At 35.0% G+C, this 17,962-nt stretch overlaps 1 protein-coding gene across 2 annotated transcripts in view; it reads left to right on the top strand.

Moving 5' to 3' along the window:
• The window catches only part of LOC125658442 (G-protein coupled receptor dmsr-1-like), a 40,273-nt gene extending 22,961 nt beyond the window's left edge, over window positions 1-17,312 (top strand). Inside the window, exons 1-2 of one of the 2 annotated variants that reach the window (XM_048889718.2) lie at window positions 3,686-3,815; window positions 15,138-17,312. In XM_048889718.2, coding sequence (XP_048745675.1) covers window positions 15,145-16,326 — 1,182 coding nt within the window. In that variant the 5' untranslated portion in view covers window positions 3,686-3,815; window positions 15,138-15,144 and the 3' untranslated portion in view covers window positions 16,327-17,312. Of the gene's footprint in view, window positions 1-3,685; window positions 3,816-15,137 lie in introns of those variants that run through there. The other variant, XM_048889711.2, reaches the window with a different exon arrangement.
• Window positions 17,313-17,962: the final 650 nt, after the last annotated feature.

Here is a 17,962-nt window from a genome sequence, read left to right on the forward strand (position 1 = left end):
TGAAAATCGGAATGATCTTGTAAAATTCACAATTTTCGAAAAGGGGGGTAATTCAAAGCTAATTATCTCCCTTGTATACCTAGAAAGTGGCCATGAAATTTATACACATTGTACAGGACATCCTGATGGTGCTTCATGAAAACAAGAAAAAAATATTCATTGACGAGTTATTTTTGGCCACATCGTCCCGCATGTCCTTAAACAATAATGAAAAAACACACCGTATAACAGTTGTTTTCGAAGCAAATATTATTTTCGTGAGATTAGTTATATAACTCTGTATCTTCTCTCCTTATTTAATGCACATACCGTGTTTTGTTACCATATCATCACGTTGTTTAAATGCTATTTTAAATTATTTACATTTTCATGACAAGCACCACAGACAATGTGAATATTTCAAAAAAATAATCAAGAAAAAAAAATTCTCGTGAAGTCGAGTTCACAATTTCAGTCATCTGATAGTTACATAATTACCTTACTAAACAGAGACCATTCAGCGGGTGATTGATTCGCCATCTGTTAAATAAAGCATATATAGTTGGCGTTTTGACATTTTGCTGCTATTCAGAAACCTAAACGAATCAAATTTTACAATTCGTACTTCGATATTGACAAAATGCAGCAGGAATTGAATATCCATACGAGTTATTGTAATGCGGTAGCATTAAAAAGTAATGGAGAAACCCTTCGTAATCGCGAAAATTGGAATACTCTACATTTCCCTCTTAAAATGATATTGTTTGTATGCTTGGTCCACAGGCAATTGTATCGCTTGGGTTCGAATTTACTATTAAAGAGTAAAGGTATAGAACTCGAAATATAGGGTACTCACGTTCGCCGATGTAAAAACAATAAACCAAACGGTATAAAATTCTACACTGTATTCTAATACATTCATACATAATCAATCAACATTACTACCAAAGTTCATCCCGAAATTCCGTATACTTCCCAAGATATGCAGAAATGAATTCGGAAAAATGTCTATTATTTTTTGGTCGACTTTTAGCTGGGCCCTGGCACTATACGACTAAACAGAATGGTTGAGCATTGCAACAAGCTATTACATAGAATGTGCTGCATAAGATATCATTTCTAAGTTGAAATTCTTACTCCAGGGTTGCACCGTCCAAAATGGCTGTGATAGGTGAAAATTCAGACAGTTTTACAATTTCAGTCACTTGGAGCTATTGCGAACTTCAGTTGAAGTACCATCATAATGGTAGCCAAATGAAGCAAACATGAATAATGTTAATATTTTGAGTTTCAATAGATTGTAGAAACCACAGATGCTTCAGAAATGTGCCCATTATGTGTCGTACAGATTATACAGAGAATGCAATGGAAAGACATAGCCCGTATCTATGTCACGTGATAATAATGGCAATATTCTTACATGTAGCTGGACTGGCTATACTGTGCATGTCTGCAACTCTGATTTGCACTAGACTGATTTTAAACAAAGCAATAACCAAACTAAAGTATACACATACGCATATAAATACATATTTGCAGCTGTAGTATATTCAAGCCACAATAAATTGTTCTTATCATATATTTAATAATATCTGGAAATTCGTAATAAGTTGTTTCTATATTTTATACACTTCCATTCCGCGGACATCGTCGGAAACCCACGGCTGATTACGCTTCGTTCCTCTCTCCATCACCCGTGCGTTGCCATTCATTCCTACTCGCTCGTTCTCATGAATAATTAATGAGGTAATTTGATTGGGCGCTCATCGTATACCCTGAGCGAATTTGTCCAATCAACAAGACGCTTTCAGCCCAATTTCGGTATACAATTCTTGTGATAGCAAAGTTAAATTGATGCTACCTTTAAAAACAGAAGAGTTCCGTTACTATAACGATTACTTTAATTGGATGATATTTTTAAATATTTATTCATGAGAACGAGCGAGTAGGAATGAATGGACCCACGGATGATGGAGAGAGGAACGATGTCCCCGGAATGACAGTGGAACAAAGAGAGGAACAATGCGTAATCAGCCGTGGGTTTCCAACGATGTTCCGGGGAGTACTTATTGTAAAATGTCGTTTCATAATATTTGTTTGATAATGAATAAATAAGAAACGTATTGATTCCAGTAATCAATACTTATAATCATATGTATCTAAAAAGCTTTTATTCAGAACTTTTATGCATATTATCAATAAAGAATTATTCTAACCAAACAATTCACATCCCACCATGCGCACTTTCTAACACTACCACGAATGGCGGCCGACAACAATGTTTAATAATGAATAGAAATTAAATGTATTGATTACAGTAATTAAGACTTATATTTCATATATTTATAGAAAGCTTTTATTCAGAACTTTTATGCATGCAATTCTAAGGAAACAATTCTCATTTCCCCATGCACACTTTTTAACACAACCACGAATAGATCGTCCACTCCTGCGGCCGATAACAATGGCTCAAGTGTGAGGTATCACATACTGCTAAAAATTATTGACGGAGTATTTATTTAGAATTGTTTAAATTACCCCACCCTTTCTCTTTACAAATCACCTTTCCTTGGAAGAAAGCTCGGTTCTCATATGAAGAAAGCACCATTAGTGGAATGAGTTTGAAATGGGCCCCGAAAATGACATAAAATATCATTTTCAAGTTAAGCTTACATTGTTTTGATGAAAGGTGTATCTTTCCCAAAATTCGTCATTGGTAGAAAAATTAATGGATTAAAAACATTTTCGTTCAATCCCCCCCCCCCAATGAATTGATATTTAAAAAAATTAAATTCGGTATCCAATAATCTATACTTTTGTCCAGTAACGGTTGGTCTTGGGGTCTTTCTTAGAGAAAAAACAACCCATTTTGATAACACAAAAATTAAAACATATACCCACATTGCATGCCAATTATATGCCCTATTCCGAATCGTGACATAAACAAATCCTTCATTATAAGATGATTGTTTAAAAGTATGCGAAGGTGCAGACCTTACTTTCTCAGTGGACGGGCACCCACTTTGAGTCCTGCCTGGAATCGACAGGAGGATACGATCACAACAAAGTGACATTCTGTTGTTTCGTTGTTCTCGAGGAGAACGACTTCAATATTAAATTACTTGTGAGACTTTGCATCTCTATTGAATTAATTCTTGTCCCAGTAACGATGTCGACAGCTTAAAATGCTGAATTTTTAAACAAATACCGATGTTGGTCCATGTTGATTCAATCATATTTAACCATGGGAATTCAAGTAGTAAATTTCAGTGTAACTTCGTGTTCATACAATCAATCTAATTTGAATTTTTGTTTATTTGTGTGCGAAGTTTGTTTGAAAAAAAAAAATGACCCAATCGTTGTTGAGAATTGTAGTGAGAAAAATATCGGAAATGTGAAAAAAAATCAAACAGACCATGGCTAGGGCACTGTGAACAAATTTTGGTTGCATTACGAAAATTCTTCATACCTAATCTTTCTGATGCATCACTCTATGTAAGTATATTTATAACAAAAGGTAGCCGATCGTGATGGAGGAGGTACATGTATTAGTCGCGATTATCGCGCGAATTTCCTCGACTTGGTCTCTATCCTAGCTATCACCGTCAGTGGGGACGCCATTGTAACGTTAAACCATTAGCCTTAAATATCCCATCCTTTGGGGTGGTTAATTTATTTACCAGTCTTGTGACAACTGTTCAGGATAATTGTCTCCGAATTATTGATTTTTATTGTTCAGTTGTTCTCGTGATATAGTTTAGGACTATATTGAACTAGGCTACGAACCGATGAGGAAGTACGAGGGATTGTAATAAAGTTTTCCGAGTAGATCTAAGGTAGGCTACTTTCGCAATTACTTCTTCAATTTCCAAAAGTACTCTTAATTCTTGTTTTAATTGTGTTTTCTGAAAATACACATGCAATAAATGTTAGGTAAATTTAATAAATAGTGTATGCTATTACCTTTTGTGACAGTTCAGATGTATGTTTGACATCCACTGAAACTTTATAGATGGTGTATTTCATCCTATTTTAACCTCTTCATGTGACATCCACTGAAACTTTATAGACGGTGCATTTCATCCTATTTATAACCTCTTAATGTTAGTAGAATTAACCAACTGGATAGAATAAGATAGATATGTTTTACCACAATATAATACTGTAATAGAGAAATTAATTTACATCTCATAACGAACACTACATATGGGGAAATCCACCCTACATGATTTAAAACGTACAATATACACTCTACGTCAGGAACTCGCAACAAATCATGCAAACACGGATACTGGAACATTAACCTGACTTCATCCATATTTTAGAAGTTGACATGTTCAATTCACCAGGATACACTAAAATCTTTGCTTTCACACTAATATATCTCAGTGCCTTTTCAATGATAATGGTTTGATTTGGAGATTATTAATCAAACAACTGCTACTTTGTGATTTGAATTTTCTTTATTATGCTTCGAACTAATAATTATATGGGTTAATCTGTTTCGTAGGAAATCGTTGAAAAAATTACATATAATTATGTAGAGTAAGATGGCTTTACTATTGATCTTATTGCAAGGGATGAAACATCGTTGAAAATATACTGGGAGAACTCTTCCTTTTGCCTCGTCGGAACTAGGATATGTACTTGCAAATTAAAGACATTTATATTCTTAGTAACAGTGACTATTGTGAAAGACTGCAATACGACACTCCATCAATCAGCTGGCCTATTTTTTTTTTCTTGTGGAATTTCCTGCCGCTTACTCACTGACAAACATATGATATTTATTAACGATATAGCGCAATGAAAAATACTGAAAACTCATCGCTAATTTCACACAACAGTTTGTGCAATAACAAATGAAATTCCGTAAACGCCACCATGGAGCATGCATCACTAAACGATAGCTTCTAGTCGGGTGCTGTTGTTCCTGGACACGTGATCAGCAGGGTCATCAGCAAGTTTTGACACACCACGCATCTGTGTCAATCTCAATCTATCAAAGTCATTATACACATTGCCGCATGTAATGTTACAACAATCAACCAAAGAAAAAGAACATTTTCAATTCAATCTATCGGTTTATAGATTTAGAACTATTTCATGCGGAATATACATACACTACAATACTTCTGCTATGACTTGCTGGTGCGCGATTTAAACCAATCTTCGCTAATGCTCACCAGCTTTATTCCAATACAAAGACGTCACCATGAAATGTCTATAAATCATCATTAATTTTACCAAGGAATAGCATATATATGCTGATATAGACAGCCTACATCAGGTAAAGTTTGAAGTCCTGGACAACGCGAGACATTTGCACGTACTCGAAAGTAGGTTACGTCACGTGATTGTTCAGGATCGAGCAAAACTAACGAATTCCATGAAGTCAAGGTTTCAGACGTATTGATTAATAAATACAGTAATCCAGAGACACCGGTATGATTAATAATTCTTGTCAAATAGGGGAAAATACTCAGGTAGCTGGGTTATGATTTTAATTCAGACATATATTTAACGTTAAATAAGCTTCATGTACATTTGATAATCATGTCATCTGTCCTATGACGATGCTATGGAATTATCTACATTTCTATTGATCACTGTTCGTTATCTTCACCTTGCATTATGCACCCCTCAACTACTTTTTCATACATGTGAAAACGTCATGAGCTTTAGGTGAAGCTAGTGCCATGAATTTTGGCCTATGCACGGTGCTCACGACCAACGCCCATCTCCGTTTTTAAGGTCCAATCCGAGAGACCAGTGACTTTCACTTCTAATGCCGGGTGATTGGCGAAGGAGCAGCCACTACCTAAGTTAAAAGTCTCAGGTTTGACGCGGCGCCGGGGTAGAAAAGCGAAGGTTCCGTAAAAACATAGAATGAACAGGAAGAGTATGTTGTACAAGTGCTCTTTAGAAATTCATTTTCATTAAAATGCCTAAAGGAGAATAAACAAAACATACGTATATACACAAAAATAAACAAAACATACGTATATACACAAAAATAAACAAAACATACGTATATACACAAAAATAAACAAAACATACGTATATACACAAAGCATATAAATGTGTAACAAATATAAAAATACCTTCCTAAACTGCACTGAACTAAAATAGACAGTGATTGTGTTATACATGGATTGGCAAAGACAATTGTCTTTAGCTTCGACTCAGGACGTCTTTGAAACATGCTAGCAATTCTTATGTCGAAACAAATACTAATAAAACATTTCTTTCTTGATCATTGAATGCTGTATTATTTAAGAAAATAGAATTGAATTCACATCACAAATAGAGACACCGCTATCAAATGTATTTTCTAACACCACTAAAATCATTCAAATGGTAGAGAATGAGAAGAGCCTGAAGTCAATCTGCGGATTAAAAGAAAACGTTAATGAGTGAAATGTACATTACGATCTAGTTAAATTCTCATTACTTAAAAAATTCTCCCTAAAATCTAATTAAAGGAAATGTCAATGCAGATTGTAGAAATCGAAATATCACTCTTTAGTATCTAATCCACCGTCCACAGAGACTGATTGTTTTACAGACAGCTCAAAGTAGAACGCCAGGGTAGCATCTGCTGTTGTTCATAATGAATAATTTCTGTCTGCGAATCTTAAATGACGTTCCAGTTTTACAGCTGAGGTGAAAATCAGACATGTCTCGGAATACTTTATATCGTGATGAATCTTTTACGTTCGGTACGACCCTCTCCATACTAAATCGACGTAATTGTCGAACATGACAAATCTATGTTTCATTTTTCACTGATTACCAAGTTCCATTGGTATTCTTGATACCATAAAAATATGTAGATCACGTTCCACGTAGAGTGGATTCTTCTCATATTTATCGTTTGCTTCGCAACCTGGAGGTCTTATGTTCAATTCTCGATCCAGGGCACAAAATCAAACTTTTCAAAGACATTTAACATAGATAAGTCACGTGTCTTTCGGATATGACTTTAGAAATGGAGGTTTTTTGTCACAGTAGGCATTAAGGCTATCCTTCACTACTACGGCCCCGAGTGTCATACACAGGTCAATATTTTATTCTGAGAGGAAGTCTTATGAAAATTATCTAACAACAAAACTGTAAACCGAAGAACCTACGAAATTTAATGCCCAATAATGACACAAAAGTACTTATCTACAAAATAAGACTGAGAATAACGATTTACTATATCAGAATTCTCTGCTTTTCCCTTTTAAAACCATGTATTCACATAGTAACTTTCAGGGTTTTAACATGCCCTTACATCCCACCTGACTAGGGGACACATGGTATCTTATCTACCATTTTAAACGGGTTAAATCCTTAAACGGGTTAAACAGGTAATGCCTGATCAAAATATAGGGCTTACGGCGGGTGGGACCGGTCGACAGGAGATGTTTACTCCTTCTAAGCACCTGACTCTACCTCTGATATGTCTTTGTCCAACTCTGAATTTTATATTCCTTACAGGGGTTATGAGATTGATCGATGTTCAACACCTTCACCTTTTTTATGTACAATATTATGTATACAATACAAATTAATTTGATAGGTACAAGTATCAAATGCATGTTTCATAACATATATACAATAATTGCTCAGGTACTATTGTAATATTACTGAATTAATAACTTGTATGAGACAATAATTGCTAATCTCTGGAAGATAACCTATGACAAGAAACCCTTTGATTTGTGAAATACTTTCCATTTCTTACCCACGTCAACATAATTGATTTTACATGCTAATTGAATTTCTACTCTATATACATTTGCCCAAGTAGTTATTTTTCACCGACTACAATATTAACTTTTAAAAATCCATAAATCAGGATTGTATATTTTTTGGAAAATAAATCAACATTCTCACAGTCATACAAAACACTCTCTAGTGATTCCTTTTCTTTTGCACAAATTGCCAACACAATTCAAAATAATACATGTGTTTTGCGCATGACGATTTAGCCATTGGCAATGCTATTTTTAAAAGTATTTGAGACGTGGATTAACAATCTGCGAATTTCACATTTATAACAAATCTACCATCATTGTTAATCAAACCATGAAATAGATAAACATGTTTTACATGGACATCAGTGGAATTGTTTTTATTATTCACTTAAACGACTCTAAATTCATCATAACACTTGTGATAAAATTGTTATCTAGTCTACCAGTAAACTTTATTGTCACAACACTTCAGAAAGTAACATTGCGTGTACGATAATCATCACGTGATCCTCACTCGTTGAATGCTCTATTGCTATTGGATAAGAAAGTATTTGCCATGTACCCGCTTTGGATACACGCAGTGACTAAAATCCCAAATAAAATAAATACATTTGTCAATCAACGTAACAAGTCTGAACACTCACACCTTAGAAATGATATGTTTATGTAATGCAGCACAATAATCGTAGTATTGGTTTTGAACAAGAGAGAGTTTAAAACAACTATATTTCCAACAAATTTTAACTTAGTACTAATAAAAATCTCTATAAATTTATTCCTATATTATGTAAAGAAAACAGTTCTTAAATTGCTGCTGTATGTTAAATCACTTCCCTGTCTATAAGTGTAAAGGTTTTCTGTAAAGTTAACAGTAATGTCGGTGGAACTGTAAATGTGTAAAGATTTTCTGTAAATTAAATATTAATATCCATGGATCTGTAAATGTAGTATATAACGGCTATCTTCTAATCATAGTGTCACATCGTTAAATGATTTCTTTTCTTTTCTCAAATTGACCGTATGTAATGCGAAGGGCGCTATACTGTATAAGAGAAATGAATACGAAAAGCTTATAGTATATCCAATATTACGTCTTTAGAAGTCTTTTTATCAGATGATTTACTAAACCCAGAATGCAATACAGTCAATATAGTATTCTATAGAATAAAGAATGAAGTCAATCAGAAAACTTAAAAAATAGCATACGAAATATAGCTTATCGATCGAAGCAGCCGGTCTATTTCCAGTATTGATTAGCTCATAGATTTTTCAGTTAGATGCTTCGATGTTGCATGGTGATGTTTACCGTGAACCAGTAATATCAAGCATACTTGGCTAACACGAATTTCCGGTATTTGTTTTGAGGCTTATTCAGGATCGGGGATATTTTTTATGACAACACAGGTTCTTATCATCACAAAATAAAGGTCTCTAAATTAATTGATTTCAATCAATTAATTTACTGTCCGGGAACATTAAAAATCCAACTATTACTACATATTCAGTCGCTGTGTTTGCCCCTTCTGTCGTGTCGTTTTAAATTGTTGGAATGTTATGGTCTGACATGCATGATGATTCTGAACAGAATGGCTTTTATCACGTCGCAGAAGGGTTTTGAGTAACAGGAAGTTACAACCAGAAGTGCATTAAGTCTAAGCTGGCTGACGTTTTGCGGCTGCATTTCCGATAGATGGTTTAAATAGTGTCATATGTGAAAACGGTCAATTGTGCGACTGGTGAATATGACATGGATTTCTTCTTTCTCATACTGGCAATGACTACTTTTCTCCGAATTTTAGTTTTGATTCTTTGAATTTGAAGTCTGAGAAGAAATCGTTTCGAGACCTTGCTTACACAGCTGATAACTCGCTGTAGTCATTTATTTAGTTTGTCCACCATACAATTACAACCATATCGCAGGTCCTGGTTACGGAATTGCAGATTTTAGATTATCAAAATGTTTTTGAATCGTGCTCGTGAAATACTGATAAGATGGCGCTCTATTTTTCATAAAAGACGTCGCAAAATAATATATTATCATCAGGAGATTCGTGTCAATTGTCGCTGAAGCATGGGCAGTATTTAAAGCTATGAAAAGCTTAACGTACATATGTATGATCATTGAATAACAACAGTTAACACCACCCAAAACGAAAAATGCCAAAAGACAATAAAGAAGGTATTAAACATATCTGAATGTCAAAGACACGGAAATATACATAAAAATATTGCTATGACTAGTCTTATATCTACACTGAGTGGCCAAAAGTATTGCAACAAACATGGTTAACGTCATCACAATTTTACTCGCTTCAAATTATATCTTACCAAAGTAAGTTAGGGTCGTGATGTCAGGTATGCGAATTAACTAGGGTACGAATTATATGGGGAACCGTTTGTAATTCAAAGTAGCAAACGATTTCCGGTAAGGTATCGAATGAAAACAATGTCGAAGAATGAGAGAGAATTGTCAAAGGACGTAAAGGAAAGGATTGTAATTCTAAATTCAAAGGGATTTAATTACAACAAAATTAATGAATCATTGGGAATCCATTGAAGCACTGTTTGACGAGTTTTGAAAAAATTCCGTCAAAAAGAAAGTGTTAAAAACGATCCCCGGAGTGGAAGGCCCCGAGTGATAGATGAGAGGGGTGATCGGAAACTTTATCGCATTCTGAAAACTAATAGAAGACAATTTCTTCAAGACATTACATCAACTTTTAATAGGAATGAAGGTACAAATGTGTCCATGAGAACTGTTCGTCGTAAGTTACACCAGGAAGGATACAGGAGGGGCAAAATTCAGAAAACGCTTACAATCGCTAAAGTCAACAAACAACGCCGAATTTTGTGGTGCCGAGGAAAAGACATTGGAAACCTGAACAGTGGTAGAAAGTTATTTTCTCAGACGAAACACAGGTAGTCATTGGACAAAATAACTCTGTAAGTTTGTGGAGAAAATCGTCCGAGAAGAGGAAACCTTACCGTCTGAACCAACGCATAACGCCCGTGAGAGTAAGTTGTATGTTTTAGGGGTGTATTACCTATTATGGTATTGGTGTTCGTGTACCTGTTGATAAAAATCTAAACTCAGCAAGGTATATTGAATTGCTGGATAATCACTTATGGCCTGTTGTTAGCAAAAAATTTCGAAATCAGCTATTTATTTTCCAAGACGATAATTCCACCCTCACTCCTCTAGACAGACCAATACTTGGAAACAAGAAAACGGTATTACAAAATTCAACTGGCCTGCACAGTCCTCGGACCTTAATGTCATTGAAAATGTCTGGCGTTGTATCAAAATCAAACTGTCCCGTGAGTTTGATGATATTAAAAACCGGGATGACCTAATGGCTGCAGTGACAAAAATTTGGAATGGCCTCTCTCAAACATATATCCGTAGCTTCCATGCTTCAATATCTTCAAAACTATGACAAGTTATTATTCAGAAAGACTTTGCAACAAAATACTAGAAAAAAATGTAAATAAATAATGTTTATTTCATTGAAAGTTGGTTTTTTCCATGCAGCTGTTATTTACATTGTGATGACGTCAGCCATGTTTGTTGCAATACTTTTGGCCACTCAGTGTATATTATTAGAATACGATAATGAAGGTAAACATCCACGCGGGTACATTTAATCGCACTTTGTCATGTTCTTGACAATACTGTAGCTCTTTGGGAAAATATGGGGACAGACCAGAGAGCTACAGATCACCCATTATAAAAACCTTCGATTTGCGGCGCTGAAAAAACTCCGAACGGTTGAAGCCTTATATCGTTGTATTCTTGCCAGGCGCGTCGGCAAGTTTTTTACATTGGGGCGGCGAACTGGATTTAAAAAAAAAAAGGGGGGGGGGGTAACGTATTTTAACTAGTATGTACATATATTCACCAACACCCCCATATTTTCCTAATATATATCTTTCCATCTATTGAAAAAATTGCAATATTTGTCTTCAATTCAAACATTTAATAACTTAAGTAATATCAAGGAAGTTGTATGCAAGTTAAACACGTTAAACCCATTTTTATCAAATTATATAAATGTACATTGATTCATTGAACAGTTCAGAAACGTCCAAAAATAAGTCCTCGTCCATCCCGCGCTGAGACAAACTCGTCGGCGACTTCTGATATGTCCATTTTATCCGTAGCTTCCAGAGACTCTTTGTGGCAGTCGGAATCTTGATATTTCCTGAATTTTGACGTGGCATCCTTCCAGTTACTGAAGCCTGTAGATATAAAACTGCCCTCAGCCTTGGAATTATAAATTTTGCCTTCCTTTGCGGCGCCCATGCAAGTGAAACAGAAAGGCAGATCTTTTGCCTGAAAATATTTTTAAATACATGTATAAATAAACAGTATATCATTTTCAGAAATATCGACTTTAGTGTAATTACTGTAAATGAACCAATGATGCATTTACTTCATTAATTCATTAAATTAACCTGTAAAATATCATGGAATAAATTAAAACATATAAAATAATCGCATACACATACACAATGTACCTCGTCATAATGCAACCATGGTTATGGTTTGAACCAGGAGGAGTTGAACGAACGTAGTTCTGGATTCTTTTTGCCAAAAGACCGCTTTGGAAATTTAAAATTAGCAGGTTGATTAATACGTGTTAATCCGTCCATTTTTGAAATCAAAATGCAGGAATATATGTGACAAAGGTAAACAAAAAATATCAAAAAGTTGTTTTAGACATTAATTTTGATTCATCTTCGGTATTTTCCTTTAATTCACATGCTCATTCAGCTCATATATTGTAACAGTTATATTGTTTGATAATTGTTTAATGACTTAACGACTTGCGGTAGTGTACAATGTAAAGCGTCCAAACATTAATCGATCAATTAATGAAGCATACTTAATACCCTATTTTTAATTATTGTGTACACACGTCGGGCCCAGGTACCTACTTCACCTTTTTCTTTACTATTCTATTTTTTTTTAATTTTTTGCAAAATTATTGGGGCGGCGACTGTCGCCCCTTTGCCGACGCCCCTGCTTGCATCGCTGTCTCAAAAGTTTGATATAAAAAATCCTGATTTCTGTTTGTTGACGTGGCCATGTTTGGTAACCAATCAAATTGATTCCCGTTAATTTTTGTATGTATTATTAATGATATGCGATTCGAGACATGTACATGTATATATGCACGTCAACAAAGGGAATCATTTGAAGCTGTGCGTCGCATGGAGCTTTAATGAATATTTGAAGGTATGTTTCGAAACATTAATAGTGGGAAAATATGTTAAACCTTTTTTTATAAATAAATCTAAATACGAGGCAATAGTATACGATTCTACAATATATAAACTATCGCTTAAAAAGAGAGAAAAATTAGGTTTTTAAAATTATGCGTCGCTAACATAGATTTTGTTGGGAATTTTTGCGTATGCGGTGTATTTGATGAATGATATACCACTATATGTAGGAATTAAGGTAATCTAAATGTGCATACAATTATCTATAACACTAGTAGTTAAAGGGAAAAGAGTACCAATTCATTTCCCATAGACCTCAATGTTAACCTTTGACCCTCTCACTAATTAACTATATCGATTTTAAACAAATGACCGCAAACATTTCAAAGTTCATTCCAAGTGTTGATAAAAAATGACAAAAAATATATAGGGTCCCGTGCCTTTTATAGGCCATATTTGTACTTTTTTACAACACATAGCAATCTGCAGTAAATTACACACTTCATTTTAAGCACACCCCTACCATGGTAATTTCCTCAGTCATTTCTCGATTTTGTGCGATAATTTTTCATCCTGACAATTAATTTGAACCTCTATAATATTTCTTTCAATTCCAAATAATTTCACTCTTGATATTAGCCAATCATGCAACACCTAGACATTTATACCTCCGCTCAATCTTGGGTAAACTCCGTCCGGGTTACGCATACGGGGGTTTGGTACTCTCATTCCTATAAAACAGTGAAGTGGTGGATAAATAACGAAATATTAAACGTTTTTAATGTCGGCGTTCAATATTCAGTGCAGAGAGCGTGGCGTGAGTAGTAAACAATGTTCTATTCTTAAAATACTCCTCCTAGGCACCTGATCCCACCTCTGGTAGATCCAGAGGTCCGTGTTTGCCCAACTCTCTAATTTGTATTGCTCATAGGAGTTATGAGATTGATCACCGTTCGTTACAAGTATCTTCACCTTTCATATGTATTGTCAGAATATTTAATGTAGCTTAACGTCAGTTTAGTCAATTTAAACGATGATATATGAGAAAAAAAATAATTATTGTTATTGTTTTACTCTGCAAAAAGCAATCAAGAATTCTGAAAACATTCGTTTCTCCAGTTGCATTGTTCCGGCACGTCCGGTTTAAGTACTAAATATTTACTGCCAACACAATTCTCAGCAGGGCATTAAATAACTGTTCGGATCTTATTCGGGACATTGCTTTCAAATACATTAAAAACAGTTTCATAAACAAGAGTATCCACAATCCATTTTTATTCTTTGGAGAATTTTTCCTCTTGTGTGAATCTATTACGAAATGGATTTTGAATATTCGTGCAGTTTCTACCATTCTGTACTTAAAGCTTTTAACATTGGTTGTGTTTTACATCGCATAAAACGCGATACCAGGAACATTGATGGAATTACTTCATAATGTGCATCTTTTTAAATGAGTAATTTCTTGGGTTGTCTATTAGGGTAGCTTTCATTTCTGGAACGCGTTTAAGGACAAACAAAAAATGGATGCATGGATTGATATAGATTTTTGGCTTAGTTTAGTTGTAATAAATACAAATATAAAATTCCTATAAAAATAAGGGTCTTAAAAATTCCCTATGATGTTCAAAAGTTGAAATATATTACCCCTCCCTATATACCTCTGTATAAATTTTCCCCACTGTTTTGAACTTATTTAAAAAATCATAGGAATAAATTAAATTCCATACGGTGAATTGTATTCATGGTACTTGAAACAATGCCATAAATTTAGCATTCATTTTCATCCTATTTTAAGCTTGTAGATACATGTAGATAGAAAGCTTTAGATAAAGTCGTTGGATAATTTACCGAATCTGGTGGATTCCGTATCTAATAGCGACCTGTCTCTTAGTTTATATCAAACAGATGTTCTTTAATTATACGTCATTGCTTGCTTAATCTCAAAATCAATGTTGACAAAGTGGTGTCGCCATTCTACTTTTAATAACTTACCTTGAAGCCTATTTATGTCATTTCACAGCTGCCTAGACAATCTAACGGACTAAGATTTACGATGTGGGTAAATTATGTTGTAAGACGCCATGATTCATGCTGGACAACTTATTTTCGCAGTCTTTACTGTATACCATTTTATTGTAAATCATGGTGTAAAACTATAAATAACATTTTTAATTCTCCTTTTGGCAGTCTGAAGATGATCAACACTACAACGGATATCAACATGACGCCTTCAGCGTTTTCCTGTCTGCTCAGCAGACAATGTGATGACCCGGAAGGACTACAAGCGTATGCGTGCTTCGTCAATCGGATTCATGGCTACCTTATTCTAGTCTTAGGTTGTTTTGGTGTCCCGACAAACATAGTGAACATAGCAATCCTCACACACAAATCCATGCGGTCACCTGTCAACAACATACTGACGGGGATTGCTATCAGTGACCTCATTACTATGGTGATGTCTATTCCTCTCGGCGTCCATTTTTATATCACAAACAGCCTTGACATAACAGTAGATAAATATACCTACGGTTGGACTTTATTTCTGGCTTTTTACGCTATGGTTACAATCACCACACAGACGGTGTCCATCTGGCTCGGTGTGTGTATGGCGTTCTTTCGTTATGTGTACATTAAATCCATGGGATCTGGACGCCATAACATCGACACCAAGAAATCTTGTTTTCTAGTCCTTGTAATGTTTTTGTTGGTTATAGTTATATACATCCCGGTATACAGTTTTGTCTCTATAAAAAGTATGACGTGCTTTAATGACGTTGAGAATTACACAGTCTCTTACTATCGAATGCAACCGACAATGACCAACGATAAACCATCACTGACGCATGCGTACTCAATGTGGACATATGTTGTCATCGGAAAATTGATTCCTTGTTTCCTCATTGCTTTATTCGGTGGTTGCCTCCTTTATTCCTTGCAAGAAAATACCAGAAGAGCCATACACCTTAACGGTGCTCACGCCACCTCGCGGTTAAGGCAACATCGCAGGACAACCGCCATGTTGTTAATTATCATTGTGATGTACATCATCGCTTCGCTGCCCCAGAGCATTTTACTTATCATTGGTTTCGTCGATAAAACGTTCTTTGAGAACGAATATGCCTTTTTGGGAGACACCATTGACATAATTTCGTTATTCAACAATTCAATTAATTTCGTTCTGTATTGTGCCATGAGTCGACAGTTCAGGGATCTATTAAAACAGTACGTATGTCAGTATTTCGTCATTCCCCAACAGGACGCCAAGAGCACACAGACAGCCAGCCACCTCATCTCTCAAAACAATCTCCATAGTAAGGTGTACGTCATGAATGGAATCAGGAAACAGGAGAGTCCACTTCTGGACAGAAATATTTAGTGGACGGTCAAACATTCTCGGGCCTTTATGGCAAACTCTAAAAAAAAAAAACCCACCCACAACTTCGAACGTATTACGAAAAAATTAAGAAAATATCTATCAATGATAATTCCATCCCAGAAAATTCAAACACAACCAGATATTTGATTTATGGTCCCTTTTGCCGACTTTTGTTTTGTTCTGTTTTGGTCAGAATCAATGAGATAATCCATGTATCAAATGTTAAAACACGTTAAATTGGAGCATCCATTTTATACAGCTTTCTTACATCCGATGATCGTAATACATTCGATGTTGTATTTTTGAGATTGTCAGCAAAACACAAAGAAGCGGCGACTTATCTAACGACCATAAACGACGAATACACAGTTAAATGTTGTGCCATTGTTTTCCTTCGTTTTCTTTCTTTTGTATTTCCGCGATGTGAATGACTCGATAAATTGACTTTGAAGAAATTACGATATTCAAGATCTTTAGTGGAACTCTTGTATCCAAAAGGAGTTGTTTAAGAACTTGAATTCATTTCAAAGACAGACTCTATGTACTTCCATCGCATTATCTGATTAATGTTTCGTTAAGTGATAAAATAGCAGTAACTCCGTTGTGATGAAAATGAGCAATAAGAATTAATTTGTAAGAATGAAAATAATACTTGAATATTGTCAGCAGTAACATTTTTAAAGTTACACCTACATTTAGCGCATTAATGTATACTTTCTTGATTCGTTGTAAACCATAAATTGAGAAGAAGAAATCAGAGAGGATTATTAAGTTGTAAGAACTTGTATCCAATCCGTTTGTATGTATTATACAATAAAATATGCTCAATCCGGAAGAAGAAATATCTTGCTGTGGCCTTCAACTAGACATATTTAGATACATCGACAACGTGTTTTATATTAACAATGTTCACTTTTATCCATATGTTGATTCGATATAGATATATCCCTGTGAACTCGAAATAAAAGACACCACAGAGTCTTTCACATCTGTTTCATAATTTTTTGTTTTACGGAAAATTAACACTAAAGGCAAACTCAACTTTATAACAAATTGTATTCACCTTCATCGTCAATTCTCTATATTCATGTAGCAATATTCAATTATCAACTGCATATGGTGTTTATGTCTCTCAACTGATTCGATACGTGAGAGCATGTTATACGTATGATCAGTTTTTAAACCGAGGCAGGCCTAAGTTGATGCTACAGGAAATTCAATACTTTTGTTTGTAACAGGAAGGGAAAATGCAACGGACTATTGTATTTTCTCCCTTCCGGTTACTCGTTTAAGCATTCGCAAAGTCTATGGTCGTTATGATGATCTAATACAATCTGTCATTAGGTTGAATGCTGTCTGATTTGTTTTCCACCATTGTTAAGCCGTTCTTTGCATGCTGAGTTTATCTACGTATAACTCCATTTACATAATTAAGATACTGACGGCGGGTGTCATCGGTCCTGATATTGAAAAAGTCAACAGGGGATGTTTAGTCCTCCTAGGTACCTGATCCCCCTCTAATTATCAACAACAACAAAGCGTTGGAAGGTATGAGTTTGTCTGGATTTTAAAAAAAAACCGTTTGTGGTACTTTCCAAGCAATTTATTTATTTCATCTACGGTGCTGTCAGAAGGA

The sequence above is a fragment of the Ostrea edulis genome, chromosome 1 (genome assembly GCF_947568905.1).
Source record: "Ostrea edulis chromosome 1, xbOstEdul1.1, whole genome shotgun sequence".
Lineage (NCBI taxonomy): Eukaryota > Metazoa > Mollusca > Bivalvia > Ostreida > Ostreidae > Ostrea > Ostrea edulis.